Source organism: Antechinus flavipes, chromosome 6 (assembly GCF_016432865.1).
Source record: "Antechinus flavipes isolate AdamAnt ecotype Samford, QLD, Australia chromosome 6, AdamAnt_v2, whole genome shotgun sequence".
NCBI lineage: Eukaryota > Metazoa > Chordata > Mammalia > Dasyuromorphia > Dasyuridae > Antechinus > Antechinus flavipes.
The window spans coordinates 206,154,337-206,168,627 of record NC_067403.1 but is presented as its reverse complement, the minus strand read 5'-3'; the positions used below and the strand labels follow the sequence as shown (position 1 = coordinate 206,168,627).

Sequence of the window (14,291 nt, the reverse complement as noted above, 5' to 3'; positions counted from 1 at the left end):
AACGAGTCAAGTCCACGCCCGCACAAGCTCCAGAGGGTTAGGAGCCATTTTCTTTTTTTAAAAGATTTTATCCGGGACCCTGCAGGATGACCATATGTTACTGAACTTAAAAACCAGGGGAGGGAGGTTATAACGACAACTGAGACGACCAGAGCGATAGCTCTGCCTTAAAGGCCGCCTCGCGTGCGCAGCACAGAACACAGAAAGTTCCGTCTCGGGCGCAACCTCGAGAATGGCCGAAGAAGGCGAAGCTTCCGAGGGCACTCCCGCCACTCAGCGCGAGAGCACCGCATGGCTTCCTGGGAGTTGTAGTCCTTCTCCCCGCTAACGCTCTTTGTTTCTGTCACAGACGATCGAGCCAGAGAACTACAATTCCCAGAGCGTTTCGGCTAGGATGGGGGGATGGGGAGGAAAGGACGAGCGTCGCGTCGGTGGCGTGGGCGGAGCGCGGCGACGACGCTCGCTGAGGAGGCCCGGTTCACCCCCCGATCCTGAACGGCGCTGAGCTGGGGCTACGGAAGCGGGCTGTGAGTCCCGGCGGCAGAGGAGGAAAGCAGTGGGCGGCCTCGGCGCTCCCCTTGACGGGGTCGGCGGGAGGATGAGTGCAGCCCGAGAATCCCACCCGCACGGGGTGAAGCGCTCAGCCTCCCCTGACGACGATGTAAATAACAATGGCGGGGGCGGGGGATGGGGGAAGGGGAAGGCCAGCTAACGAGGCCTACTCGTGTGTCGGAGGCCCGGGAGCGGAACTGGAAAGAGTGGGCTGAGGAGGGAGCGGTTCCCTCGGCCTTCCTCGGAACGGTGGGGGTGGGGGTGGGGAGGCGCTGAGAGCGACCCGTCTTTAATTTGGGCTATGAGAGGTGAAGGGGTTCCCCACCCCGGCCGTCAGGGGCGCGAGCGCGTGCGCCTCCGAGCTTCTCCTTTGTGGGAGGTGCGCGTCTGAGGCCCCCGCCTAGAGGATGCGGGGGGCCGGATTGGCCCTCGGGAGCGCTCTTCCCCCGCCGGGCACTTGGAGGGGAGCGGGATGGCCGGGGTTCAGCAGCTACGAAGGCGGCGAAGGTCTCCTTGCACGTTTATTGCTCGTCTAGACTTGGGCTGCCCAGAGTTAACTCTTAAGAATGCACGAGCTCTGGACGTTGCATCCTCATAGTTAGTGTGGGGGGTGGGGGGGTGACGACGAGGGCTCCGGCCGGGCTCCGTCTGTCTCCCCCTCCGGGAGCCATGTGCAGAAGCCCTCGCGTCTGGTGCATTTTGCTAAGGCTGCTGCTGCTAACGTGGGACAGCTCCCGAATAGGCAGAAAGGTCTCGGCTGCTTCTCTGGAAAGTGGCAAAAGGTGGATGTTGTCAGGGATTCTCGGAGACCTCTAGTGAGTCCGAAATGTTGGGGGGAAGACAGTTTTTTGAGGCAAATTTGTTTTAAAAAGATTCTGGTGCTTGGACACTTTGCTGCCCTCCACTTATGAAAAAAAAAAAAAAAAAAACAACCCTGAATTGTCTTCATTTTCAGAACCAGTACTTGGAGTAAATTAACCTGTGTTTTAAAATACTTTGGCTGCCATGTTAAAGAAAGCATTCTCTTCGGTTAAATATAGAGCGGTAATTGAACCACACATTATTCTTGAAGTTGAAATCGAGTTTTTCCAATTCAAAAGTTTATCTCCTGGTATCCAATAAATACCCAAACTTCTTAGGAAGATGAATTTTTGTTACTTAATGGAGTGTATGTACTTACCTTTTAAGGAGACCTAATTAAAATTTTTAATTACTATAGACGAGAAAGTTTGCTAAACGTAAGCATTCTTTAAAACTGATGTGAATTAATTTATATTTGAAGTGAGCCAGAAATTTGAAAACATCCAGGTGAACTAAGGGTTTTTTGTTTTGTTATTTTGTTTGGGGGTTTGTTTGTTTTTGAGCAGTTGTTATATGCAAAGTAGTATAGGCTAAATCCTTTCAGCCATATAAATGAAGAAGTGCTTACTGTTGAGGGAAGTAGAGGAACTAACTCCCGATGATTTTTGAGTTGATCGGGGAACTTCACAGAGATGGTGAATCAGTCACTTAGGTAAGGGAAGGTAGTTTAGGTAATCTCATGGAAAGGGTTGGATGCCATAAAACTAAGAGTATTCGGACTGGTTAGAAAGAATTTGAATCCTAAGTATAAGTGAGATATAGGAGTAACTAGTTTCCAAGAGGAGTGAGGTAAAAATGGCAGCTTGTGGTCTTAAAAGGTTTATTAAAGGGAAGAGTGGCCGGATTGTGAATTTTCTCAGGAAAGTAAAATAACACTTTGAATATAATCTTGCTGTTGGTTCCTTCAGTGCAAGAATCAGGGTGACAATGACTAAAAATGATATAAGGTTAAAATTTGAATGTGATTCCCAAAAAGTGATCCTGAAGAACTGAAAGGATATTGAATTTATTCTTCGAAATTAGAACTTTGGAAAGGAATTGTAGTTTAAGTAGTGGTTGGGGAAAGGAAAGGTGTGTGTGCATGTACATATTTTATTTAAAACATGTTAAACATTAGGTTTAGGGAAATTAAGGGATCAGAAAAAGGTCAAAAACTTGGGTATAGATAGAGATTTGGGAATTAACCGAAATCTAAATGGTAGTTGAAACCATCAGAGTAAATAAACTCTTCAGAGAAATGAAAATAGAACACTAAGAGCAAAGAAAACTATCTGTTGCATATGCAATAGCATCATTAGTCAAAGTTAAAATTCAGTAATATTTTATCATTGTCTTTGTCAACTCGAAAAGAGAAGAGAGGGTACAAAAGGTAAATGGCATTCATTTCTCTTGATAGTACTTAAAATGAACGTACTTAATTTGAAAAAGTGATGCACACACACTTATGTTTGCAGCAAATTTGGTTATTAGTTTTCTTGCCTAAACTACATAGAAAATTTAGGCTAATTTTTTTTTCATTTCCAAGTACATACATGTTACTATAGCACTTTCTCCCTTTCTCCTCCCCCCAAAAAAGGGCCCTAATCTGGTAATTTTTTGTCTAGATTGGTTCTAGCAACTGGGAGGCAGCTGACCTGGGCAATGAAGAGAGAAAACAAAAGTTCTTAAGACTAATGGGAGCTGGAAAGGTGAGTTGGGAAAGGGGGAATCACTTGAATTTTTTAAATAGCTTTTTAGTGAAAATAATTTTTTTAATGTCACAAGGTGAAAATAGTTTGATCAAAAGGAAAAAGGAAGTTGTTGTTCCTTATTCCATTGTTGTGTCTTATTAACTAATCAGAAATGTTATACTAAAATGTGAGGGGAGAACTGGCCTACCTAAGGGAGAGCTTTATTGATTGTTTTCATATCTCAGATCCTGATGTTATAAGGTTGACAACTTTGCTAAATTGATAATAATTTGTCAAATTATTGATCTGATAACTAAGGTAAAAAAGGATGATGTGACAAAAGAGATGAGCCTCCCCAAGCAGCAAACCAATATATTTGGTGAATGAAAATAAAGGGATATTTCATGTGGTGTTGGTTCAACAATTGTTGGGGACATCCAGATGGCATAGAAAGAGAATGCTAGAATTTTCACTCAGGAAAAGCTAGGTCAAATTCTGCCTCAGACAATTAACAAATAGGTGACCTTGGGAAAGTCTTTTAACTTCCACCTGTCTCAGTTTCTTTATTTGTAAAATGAGGATAACATTCGTCTCCCAAGGTAGTTATGAAAATTAAATGAGATTTTGTATATTTATGTGTATATATATATCACTTTGCAAATCTATGGGAAACGTTAGTTATTTTTGACATATACCTAAATCCTATTCTAACACACTACTAATCATACGAATTAGATGGTTTTAATTTTACAAAAAGTTTGAAAACAGTTTTCTTGCTTTGCAATCATCTGGAAGCAAAGTCCCTCACTAGATAGGCTCCTCTGCATTCTGAACTTAGATGCACACATTATCCCATAACAAAACCACTATCCCCCTCACATTCTGCTAAGAACTTAAGTTTCCTGATGAGCCTTCCCTTTCCAGCAGTGGTAACAAAGATGCTCTGCTCCTGCCGCTCCCAGGAATACCTGTGCTTTCCCCACTAGCTTTCAAAGCAGGTAGGAAAAGCACAAATCAAAATCCTCACTTCAGAAAAAAAAACTACTTGAACTTTGGTGTTCTAGTTTCTCCTCAAAAGGAAATAGCAGCCCTACATCTTAACCTGCTTTGATTAGTTTCTTGCAAAGCAGACCACAAGATAGATTGGCATCCAGTTTAGGGAATCAGAGAATTGAATATTGGTGAAGTATATTCAATAAGTTTTTGTTAACAAGTGGTGCAAGTAAATTAGTACTCTGGGAAATATAAAGTTGCTACCCAGAGTCCAAACAGGCCATAAAATAATAGGTCCCCAATAGTTAATAAAACAGTGAGACAAGAAGTATTCTTTACCTCCTTCCAAAAAATTCTAATATAATCAACTTTTTTAAAAAGCATTTCTAACTAGTCTAAAAATTACCTTCAGCTCATACTTATCTATATTTAAGAGCTCTTCCCCATGTCCTTTCATTTACTGAACTTGCATAAATTGAACTTTGCTATAATATCATATATATGTCAGAATCTTATATGAAAGTATAGGATACTTTGTTTAAAAATACTTTTTTCTAAAACCAATAAATGTGGTAAAGTTTTATATTTTAATCAGTTTGGTTTTAAAATATGATCTGTAAAAAATTAGATTCTAAAGTATATCAATTTCTTTCTATTTTCATCAAAAAAATCAATATATCCTATTCTTTTAAAAATATGGAAATGATAAAATGATAAACTAGGCTTTTGGGTAGTGTTAATTTCACTTCAGCTTTTTTTTTTTTTTTTTTTTTTTTGATAGTTGGTAATAACATCTGGGGAGAGGACATTTCCTTCTTTTGGAATCTTTTTCATTTTGAAGAGTGTTAAAAGTAATCTCTGAGTACCTTTAGAATTATGTTGCTTCCAAATCACTGTGATAGGTAGTGATCAAGTTCAGTCTCTATTCTCAACTTCATCTTTCTAAGTACCATGTCCTCACTTGGATGCTGAGGTAATCAAGCCCAAATGACTATTGTCATTTAATTTTGTTAACGGCTTAAACATTGGAAAATGGCCTTTTTCATATTTGGTTTGTTCTCTTTCAGTATATTAATTTTTTTGTGGTAAGTTGACTTAGCTAAATCTTAAAACCAAGTTTCTCTCTCTCTTCTTTTTTTAATAAATTAAAAGATTTTTCACTGTCTGGTGAGTTTGTGTTGCTGGTAGTCTTACAACATTTTCCATATAGCATTTGTGGATAATTTTATGCCACAAATTGATGGTGCCTTTAACTCCCATAATTCTTTCCATGGTAAGGAGGATGTTTGTTCTCAAAAGCCATTTCAGAATTTAGTATAGCAATTGTTTTGTATTCATTTTTCTGCGAAATGGTGATAACTTGAAACTTTTTTCCCCACTCAGCTTATTTGGAGCTGAAGTTATATCTGTTCAAGTTATATTTTCAAATTTGGTATTTGTTTTCACCTTTGCTCTAACCTACTCAGTAATCTTTATAAACAGCTGATTCACAAATGGTTGCTCTTTATATAAGAAGTTCCATTAAGGTACAACATGAGTCGAATTTGTAGATGGGAGTCTAAGATAATAGGCACTTTCTTTTTTCTTTTTTTTTTTCTGATGCCAATTGATGCTTACCACATCCAGTACCCTCTATAGCTCTCTTTTTAAAAGCAAGTATTGATAGTTTATTGGAGGGAGGCTTCTTAAAAATTTGCATATCTTTTGCCTTTTTGCTGTCCTAATGTCATACTTTATTTTACCACATACTTTTTTGTTACCTTCTTTTGGTTTAGTATCAGTTTTATATTAGTTCACTTTGGGTAATACTTGTCATATTTTCTATTTAATTCTCTTCAATAAATGTTAGCATACATTGCAGTTATCTTATGCTGATGTATTTGTTTATATTGATCACATAAGGTAACTAAATGTCCTTTGGGTGGGAAATAGTAAAATCAACTCCTTTATTTACTTTTTGAAGAAAACTGAGAAGTCCTCACTGATGTATATAATTTGTTATATATTTCAGTTTTAGTTAAAGTAAGACTATCGATATATAGTTTGTTAGAGTGTCAGTTGTTGATTTAAAAAATTATACATTAAAAATATAAATAGTAAAATTAATCTTTATAGACAGTCTATGTTGTATTATTTATAACATTTTTTTGCCCCCTTTTCTCCCACTATCAATTCAGAAGCATAAATAGGTCTTGAAGACCAAAGCCCATTTTGAATTTTTAACTATTTGCGGTTAGTCATAAAAAGTAATAATAATCTCCTCATGGTAAGCCTTCTTGTGGATAGTTTTACATTAGATGTGTATTTGAAACCTTTCCATCTTGGTAAAATCTACCAAAACTTGTCCTATAGTATAGACTTCAAAAATGAGAGTCATTTTTATCACAATAAGGGACCAGGGTCAGAGTTTTCTAGAAAAAGATAAGAACATTTAACAAAAATGCAGGACCATGTAGGGAAAAAAAAAAACTTGCAAAGTTGGTGAAGCCATGATTAACATACCAAGTCCTAAATATTAAAATAAAATAAACTACAAAACTTAAACAGATTGATTAATGAATAAGAAAAACAGTATAAAAGACTTGGACAATAGGATAAAGAAGCTTGAACTTCAGATTAATTCTGAAAGTATCAATATATGGTGTTGATTTTAAGAGCTTGCAAAAAATATTTAAAAGAAAATTTCAATTGTAAAATTACCAACTAAAATATGTGCCAACAGTATATAGCAATATATAGATATTTTTCATTCATTATAACCAAGCAAATGATATATATGCAAAGCAGATTAAATATTAATAAAAAACTATCAATAATACATCATTAACGAGCATTTTTCAAAATCATGAGATCTTAGAAGTTGGTTTAGAGGAAGTCTTTAATAAAATTTTATATTCATAGGTATTCCCATTTTGACTACCATTTAACACAAAACTAGAAATATAAGCAATCTCATTAAGGTAGGAAGAGTATTAGAGAAGTTAACTTTTGAAATGAGGTCAAAATATTACCTGGTAGTGAGATAATATACCTAGAAAAATCAGTATTATTAATAATGGGTTCAGTGAGGTTGCAAGATTTTTTTTTAAATCGTTCACTTATGACCTTAGCTCCTCAGTGTCAGTATTCCCTCCAATTCCTCTATATCATCTTAGACTGAACAGTTTTTCCATGGCATCTCAAGTTTTTCAAGTTAAAGGGAAAATATCTTTTAACAACAATACCAAAAATCAGTAAACATCAGAGAATTAACCAGCACACATGATCATGTAACAACTATATAAAGCTCCATCAACACATCACAAGTTGTTACTTACCCATATACATTTTATCACCCCCATATGGGGCCAGTTTGGCTTCATGGCTTACGTTGTTGGGAATGAATGTTAGAGATGTTAGAGAAAAGGAGGAGAAAGTGCTGTACAATCAAAGGTTAGCAATAGGCTTGGTAACTGAAGGGGGGAAAACCCTAACAAACCTAAATGTGCTAAGAGTAGAAGTTAAATAGTGATACATTAATGAGATCATAATGTTAAGCAAAAACTGATAGGAGTAATATAAAAAGTATGTGTTATAAATAATAAAGCAAAGTAAAGCAAGAATAAAAACAGTATATACTACAACTATATTAGTTGTGGAAATGGACAAAGAATCTTGGAGAAGCAGTTGAAATGTAAATATTATAATAAATATAACCCTTTAAAGTTTTCAGGGTGCTTTAATGTAAGTTTTCATTTGATTTTTATATCAACTATGGGATGCCGGTATTAAAAGTATTATCCCAATTTTATAGATGGAAAAAAAGTTTGGGGAATTGGTGGTCCATTAGATGGCAGAAATAGGATTTGAATCCAGGTCCTCCTAACTTAAAAGTCTAGCAACCTAAATCACTATTCTATATTGATATTTTATGTATGGAAATAAATTTATACAAATAATGAAAAGAAAATTTAATGGATTCTTTTGATGATTATTATAATTTGATAATCATGGTTATGATAACTTTTTATTCATTATAGATTTACTGGGATTACAATCATATCCTTCAAGACATTTCTTGTCTTTACTGATTCACCACTCCTGAAATAAATAACACTAGTACAGCAGTATAAGCATTTGTCTTCAGAGGAGCATTAGTTAACATGATTAGAACTCAGAAATATTTAGCAAGTGCCTGTGTACAGAGAAGTTTCTTTTTTAATTGTATTTTAAAGTTAAATCATCAGCAAAGACTAGTGATGAAATAAGCACATAGTAAGGAATAAAAAATAGTTGTTTAGTTGGAAATCAGTGAGACATAGCTTCAAATCCCATCCCTGTAAGTCTGTGACCTGGAATTTTCCATGCTTATTGAACCACAGATCCTTAATATATTCAGGTAATAAGGAATATTATTTTGCATAAACCTTTAGTGTTGAGCAAAATTATTATGTTAACAGCTTCATGATGTATGTGATTTTTTTTTAAAAATATATTCCCATGAGAAACATTACAAGTAATGACCTATTGTGGGATTCCCTAAAGTAGAAAGGTAAATAACAAGGGAAAAGACTTAGTGTGTAGCATCAGCATTGTTGGGAAGTAAAATGTATTTGATGAGCAATATACTGAAAGTTAAACTGTTGAACTGTTAAAACGTTGAAACTGCCCATAAATATTTAAGCTGTAAGGACCCTATATCACCAAAACAAATCAAAACATACAGCATATACTAATGTATTGACTAATATTGCAACTATGTACTTTTAGAGCACTTCTTTATCATATATAGATCTTTATTTTATCCAGGGTGACAGTCTTTTCCAAAGAAGCATCATGAAAATAGACAACTTAAAAGTATGTAGTAACAGTAGCAAAGTAAGATAAATTTGGAAGAGGAGAAAATTAGGAAAAAAGCTATAGAAGGTGAGAAGGTAGGACTTTAAAAACAATAGAAACTATTAGTAAGAGAGTTCTGATAAAATTATTGTATGGATAGGTTTAAAGAATGACAGGAAAAATGTAAATCAAGGTGTTTTCTGTAGCTCATTTATTTTCTTCATGTTAAATCTATAGTTTTAATATGTTGAATATAGGTTTAAAAAATTCTGCTTCAGTTTTGATTGTCTTTTTTTTTTTTTTTTTTTTTAAATCTCTGCTTAATGTTTTCACAACCTGGCTTCTGCCTTTTTCCATCGAATACTTTCAACTCCATGCCTTTGCACAGGCTTTCCCACATAAATGCAATGCACTTCCTCCTCACCTCTGGCAGACTTCACTCAAGTAGCACTTGATCAGCTGCTGGTACACTCCCAAAATTATCTGGGGGGCGGGGGTAATTTTGTATGTAGTTCAGTATAAGGTCTTTTAAGTCAGGGACTTGTAATTTTTGTCTTTTTATTCTCAGCGCTTAGGGTAGTATCTGTCACAGAGACACACTTACAAATGAGGGGGCTGAATTACATGATTTAAGGTTCCTATTTTGGTTCTTGTAATGAAGAAACTAAGGCAGACCACTTAAGTGACTGTGCAGGGTCACAGAAGCAAGTAAGTGTCAGATTGATTTAAACTCATTTTCTTTGACTCCTGGCCCAGTGCTCTATCCACCAAACCACCTCTGGAGCTATAATCTTAAGAATAGTTTGGGAAATTGTAAGTAAAATCATTATGTATAACTCTTATTTAATATTTTCTACTCTTAGAAGAAAAGCTTTAACTTTTGATAGACTAATAATAAGCTAGGCTGCAAATTACTAGGGTCCTCTATGCCTATTTTATAATCAAAATTTATATTTCAACATCTTGCAAAGTTTCTTGCTCAAGTTCTGAAAAACAAAATCAAAAGCTTTAGATATTTTTTGAATGCAGATTTGGGGGACTTCTGGCTAATCAAAATGCTCTCTCAAAATACATTGAGGGGATCTTAATTGATATAAGATTTTGTTATATATCAGAATATAGTAATGGACATTGGAAGCTTTTTAATCCACATGGAATTATTTGTGTAAAGCTATTTGAACGATTTTTAATTTTCCATCTTTTAAACAGAAAGAACACACTGGCCGTCTTGTTATAGGAGATCATAGATCAACATCTCACTTCAGAACAGGTAAGAATGTACAATTTAATCGAAGTAAGGATGTTTTAAAATGTAGTGATGTCAGAAGTCTAGCTTCTAATGTGAATTAGTTGGACCAGTGACTGGAATTTCAGCCAAGGCACAGTTCCTTAAAAAAAAAAATTAATATAGGTATTAGTTCAATTTTGTTTCTATTATCTTCCCACTTTGTATGTTTATCTTTCTTAATAAGATCATATTGTTGATTACATCTATGTAAAGATTTCCACTCTGTCATTATGGAACGATATTGTTTTCTTTTGTCATTATACAAACATCTATAATGATAGTAGTCATGATAAATTAATGAAATCATGGATTCAGGGCTGGCAGGCACCTTAGAAACCATACCAGTTTTACGCCTTTTTTTTTTCTTTTCAGTTGGAAAACCTAAATGCAATCTGGTACAGTGACTTGCCCAAGGTCACCCACGTGACAAATAGATTTGGATCCTAGATCTTCCGATGAAGTCATTCCACCAACAAATTGGATTAGTCTCCTAATGATTAGTCTCCTAATCAGAGTTCAGTATTAAAATCCCTAAAAATATTCAAGAAATTAAAATGATTTTTATTCAGGTTGCAGGGCAAAGATTGCTTTGTTAAAATTGCAGCATGAGTTCTGATTTGAGCAAAACTGCTTAGGAAAGACACTGGAAAAAAATGAGAGGCAGATATTTGGGTAAAACCTTACAGATAGTTCTCACTTCATGTAAATGGAACATTCCTCCTCTATGTAAAAGCAATTTTTATATAATATGAATTTGTCCTCAGATGTGGGAAAGGAGGAAATAGAAGGAAAGAGGCAGAAAGAAACTATGGTTGAGGGGGGCCAGCACATGCATGGTTCAAGAACATATGGGAGCTAGAGACAGAGAAACAAGTAACACATGGAGGCCATGTAGGGCATAGGGGCTCACCAAGCCAAGGAGAGAACAATATTCTATATAGTAAAAGAACACATTGGTAGGTTTTTTGGAATGCAATTTTTCTTTCAGAATGCTCGTTATATTAAGTCAAATTTGTGTAAACCAAGAACTGTTTGCATTCTATATGTAAACAAAGAATTTGATTATGCAGTCATTTTGAATCCTTGGTCCTACTACTTAATTAGTATGACTGGGACCAAATCATTCATCAGTTCTAGGTCTCAGTTTGCTTATCTGTCAGATGAATAGATTGAACGGGATGATTTCTAAAGTCTCTCATAGTCCTAAATCCTATGGTTTTATTATCATTATTATTATTATTATTATTTAAATTTGCTTTTTAAATTAAAAAAATTATTTAGCTTTATACTGCAAAACACCAGTATCCATTATATTTTATGGACTTACCGTTTTGCCTACCTGCCTCTAAAACGAATTAAATTTATTATTTTAACTTTGAAAAGTTTCTAGTTCTTGATCTTTCATAGAAGGTACAGAATCTTGCTGGTTGTAGTGTTTTAAATTGAGATGGGAATAACAATGAAGATGATTGTTATTCGGATTACTAGAGAGTGAAATTCCTTTTATAGATTCACATATAAAAGGGGGTATTCATAAGTATTAGCCTGTTGGGTAAATTTTCATGCAGAGAAGGCATAAAGATATAGCACTAACAAATTGGACCTTTTTAAAGTACATACTTGATAAAAACACATTTCAGTGTTTCATTTGGAATGGAAGGAATTCAGGAGTTTATAGGAAAAATGGGGAAGTTTAATTTTCAAAAGAAAATACAAACATATTTAGCTTCTTGGTCTTTCCCTTTTTTTTTTTTTTTTTAATCCATTAAAAAAAAAAAAAAAAAAGCAACAACTCCAAAACTATAGTTCTGAGACTATAACTTCATGATGCTTGGCTTGCCTGGTTAGAATTGTTGGTTTAGTGCTTTTTGAAATTGAGAGTTTTGCTTCAACAATTAGTCCCAGTCTAGGAAATAAAATTCTTTTATATCCAAGTTTGAGCCTTTTGATCAGTTGGGTAAATTCTTGTGGAATTCAGATGCATCCATGAAATTTGTAATTATTAAATCATAACTTTTAAAAATCAGCCCTGTATATTATAGCCATCTGTATTATGGTTGTTTTGTGTAATCAAATGTTTTTATTAATTTGACTGAAACATAACCAAAGTACACTGGACATGCAGGGGAAGAAGATAAGAAAATGAATGAAGAACTGGAGTCACAGTATCAACAGAGTATGGACAGTAAATTATCAGGGCGATATCGGCGACATTGTGGACTTGGCTTCAGTGAGGTAGTGATTAACTTATTTTCATTCATTGGGAAGACATCATGTAAATAAAATTGATGAGTGTTAATCAGTTCTAACCTAGGGATTGCAAGATTGTTGAAAATATAGAAACTAATATGAGAGTTGTATTTTAAAAAGAAAATGGGTTCCTGCTCACAGATGATCTAAAGCAGTGAAATTAATAAGAATAACTGCTATGTTATTACTTAAGTATCTCTGAAGACCACATTTATATATATATATATATCAGCGTGTTAAAATCAGCTATATTTTAATCAAGTTTGAGCTTCACTTTGGAGTATTATGGCCTATATGTACCCCTTGTGTATTTGACTCCTAATTTAAGGATTGCTTTATAAATAAGATTTTTTTTTTTAAATCAGACTTTCTTTCTGCTGAATTATGCTTTATAACAGTATATATTCACCCTTTAGTATTTGTGCTTTCTAAATGTAAGTCTAATATAATAATATGTTCTGGTAATTTTAAAAATTGGAGCTGTGTTCTAGAAGAGGTGTCATATCCTGCAACAGAGTATAGCCAGAACCAGATTGAAATGTAACTGGAGAAATAGTTAACAAAATAAAAATACAGTAGAACATAGATAATTCTATTCTGTGGTTTTCTGACTTATTACGGGTCCACAGAGATCCTAGATTATGCAGCCCTGTTTTCTATTTGAAACTTTAATAGTTACTGATGGAGATAAAACACTTCACCTACAAATTAAATCAAAAAAATTTTTTAACTGACTAATAAAGACTCAGATTTGTTTGTATTATTTTGTCCCTCTCTGTCACTTTGAGTTCTATGTTAATCCTTAATATTACTGGTGTTGAACAGTGATATCCATTAAGATCCCATGAATTAATAACTACTGTTTAATTACTAGAAAATAACATTTTATGCTAAATGGTATTATTAGAATAATTAAGCTGAAGTTAGTCCCTTTTTTGTCCTTAAAACCTTGTAGAATTGAATTAACTTTGTTGAAGGAAAGTAAGTTAAATCTTTCACGGAGACTAGATCCTTTACTTCTGTTAGGCTTTTCAGATTCCTGTGTTGAGGCCTCTAAAACAAAATCCCAATATGAAAAGGATATATCTCTTTTACTTTTAGTTAGAGGATCCTGATGGGGAAGGTGACGCTGCTGGAAATGATGATGATGATGATGATGATGATTCACCTGACCCTGAAAGTCCAGAGGACTCTGAAAGCGATTCAGAGTCTGAGAAAGAGGAATCTGCTGAAGAACTACAAACTGCTGAACAGCCAGAGGAAGTGGAGGATCCCAAAGCTAAGAAGGATGCAAAGAGCAATTACAAAATGATGTTTGTTAAATCCAGTGGTTCATAACTCCGAATGTGTGATTAGTCTTTGTATTCAAAGTAAGCCTTATTGTTATAATGCACAGTGGAGGACTGCTTCTATAGCACAGACCTTTGTATTATAATTTTAAAAAAGGCCCTTCTTTTAAATAATTACAAAGAGTGTTTGCTTTCAGATGCCATGAATTACAATTTTATGGGCATGATTATATCCATTTTTGTAAAATATAAGAGTTGCATTGTACAAAAGACAAATAAATATGATTCCCAGCTTCCTTTCACATTATCATCATCTACCCTCTAACTACTCCTTCCCTCTTCCTCCCCCCCCCCACTTTTTTTAGTTCCTTCTAATGAAATTATGTGGGGAACATTGTTGAAACTTCTTAGTATTATTTTGTGGGTGTTTCTGTTTTTGATAGCTGTATTTTTTTATTATTATTTTTTTTTGGTCCCTAATGTTTTCCTCTTATAAAGTTCATTTGATAATGTGATGGTGCATTTATGAGAAAAATACCTCTTTAATTATAATTCTTTGATGTAGAACTG

The 14,291-nt window shown here is 34.8% G+C and overlaps 1 protein-coding gene across 1 annotated transcript; it reads left to right on the top strand.

Moving 5' to 3' along the window:
* Positions 1-440: 440 nt before the first annotated feature.
* C6H11orf58 (chromosome 6 C11orf58 homolog) lies at positions 441-14,028 on the top strand. The gene is made up of 5 exons (XM_051967586.1): positions 441-661; positions 3,018-3,101; positions 10,104-10,164; positions 12,308-12,417; positions 13,534-14,028. Exons 1-5 carry the CDS (start codon positions 599-601, stop codon positions 13,768-13,770), a joined length of 555 nt encoding a protein of 184 aa, XP_051823546.1. The 5' UTR covers positions 441-598; the 3' UTR covers positions 13,771-14,028.
* The last annotated feature ends 263 nt before the right edge of the window (positions 14,029-14,291 follow it).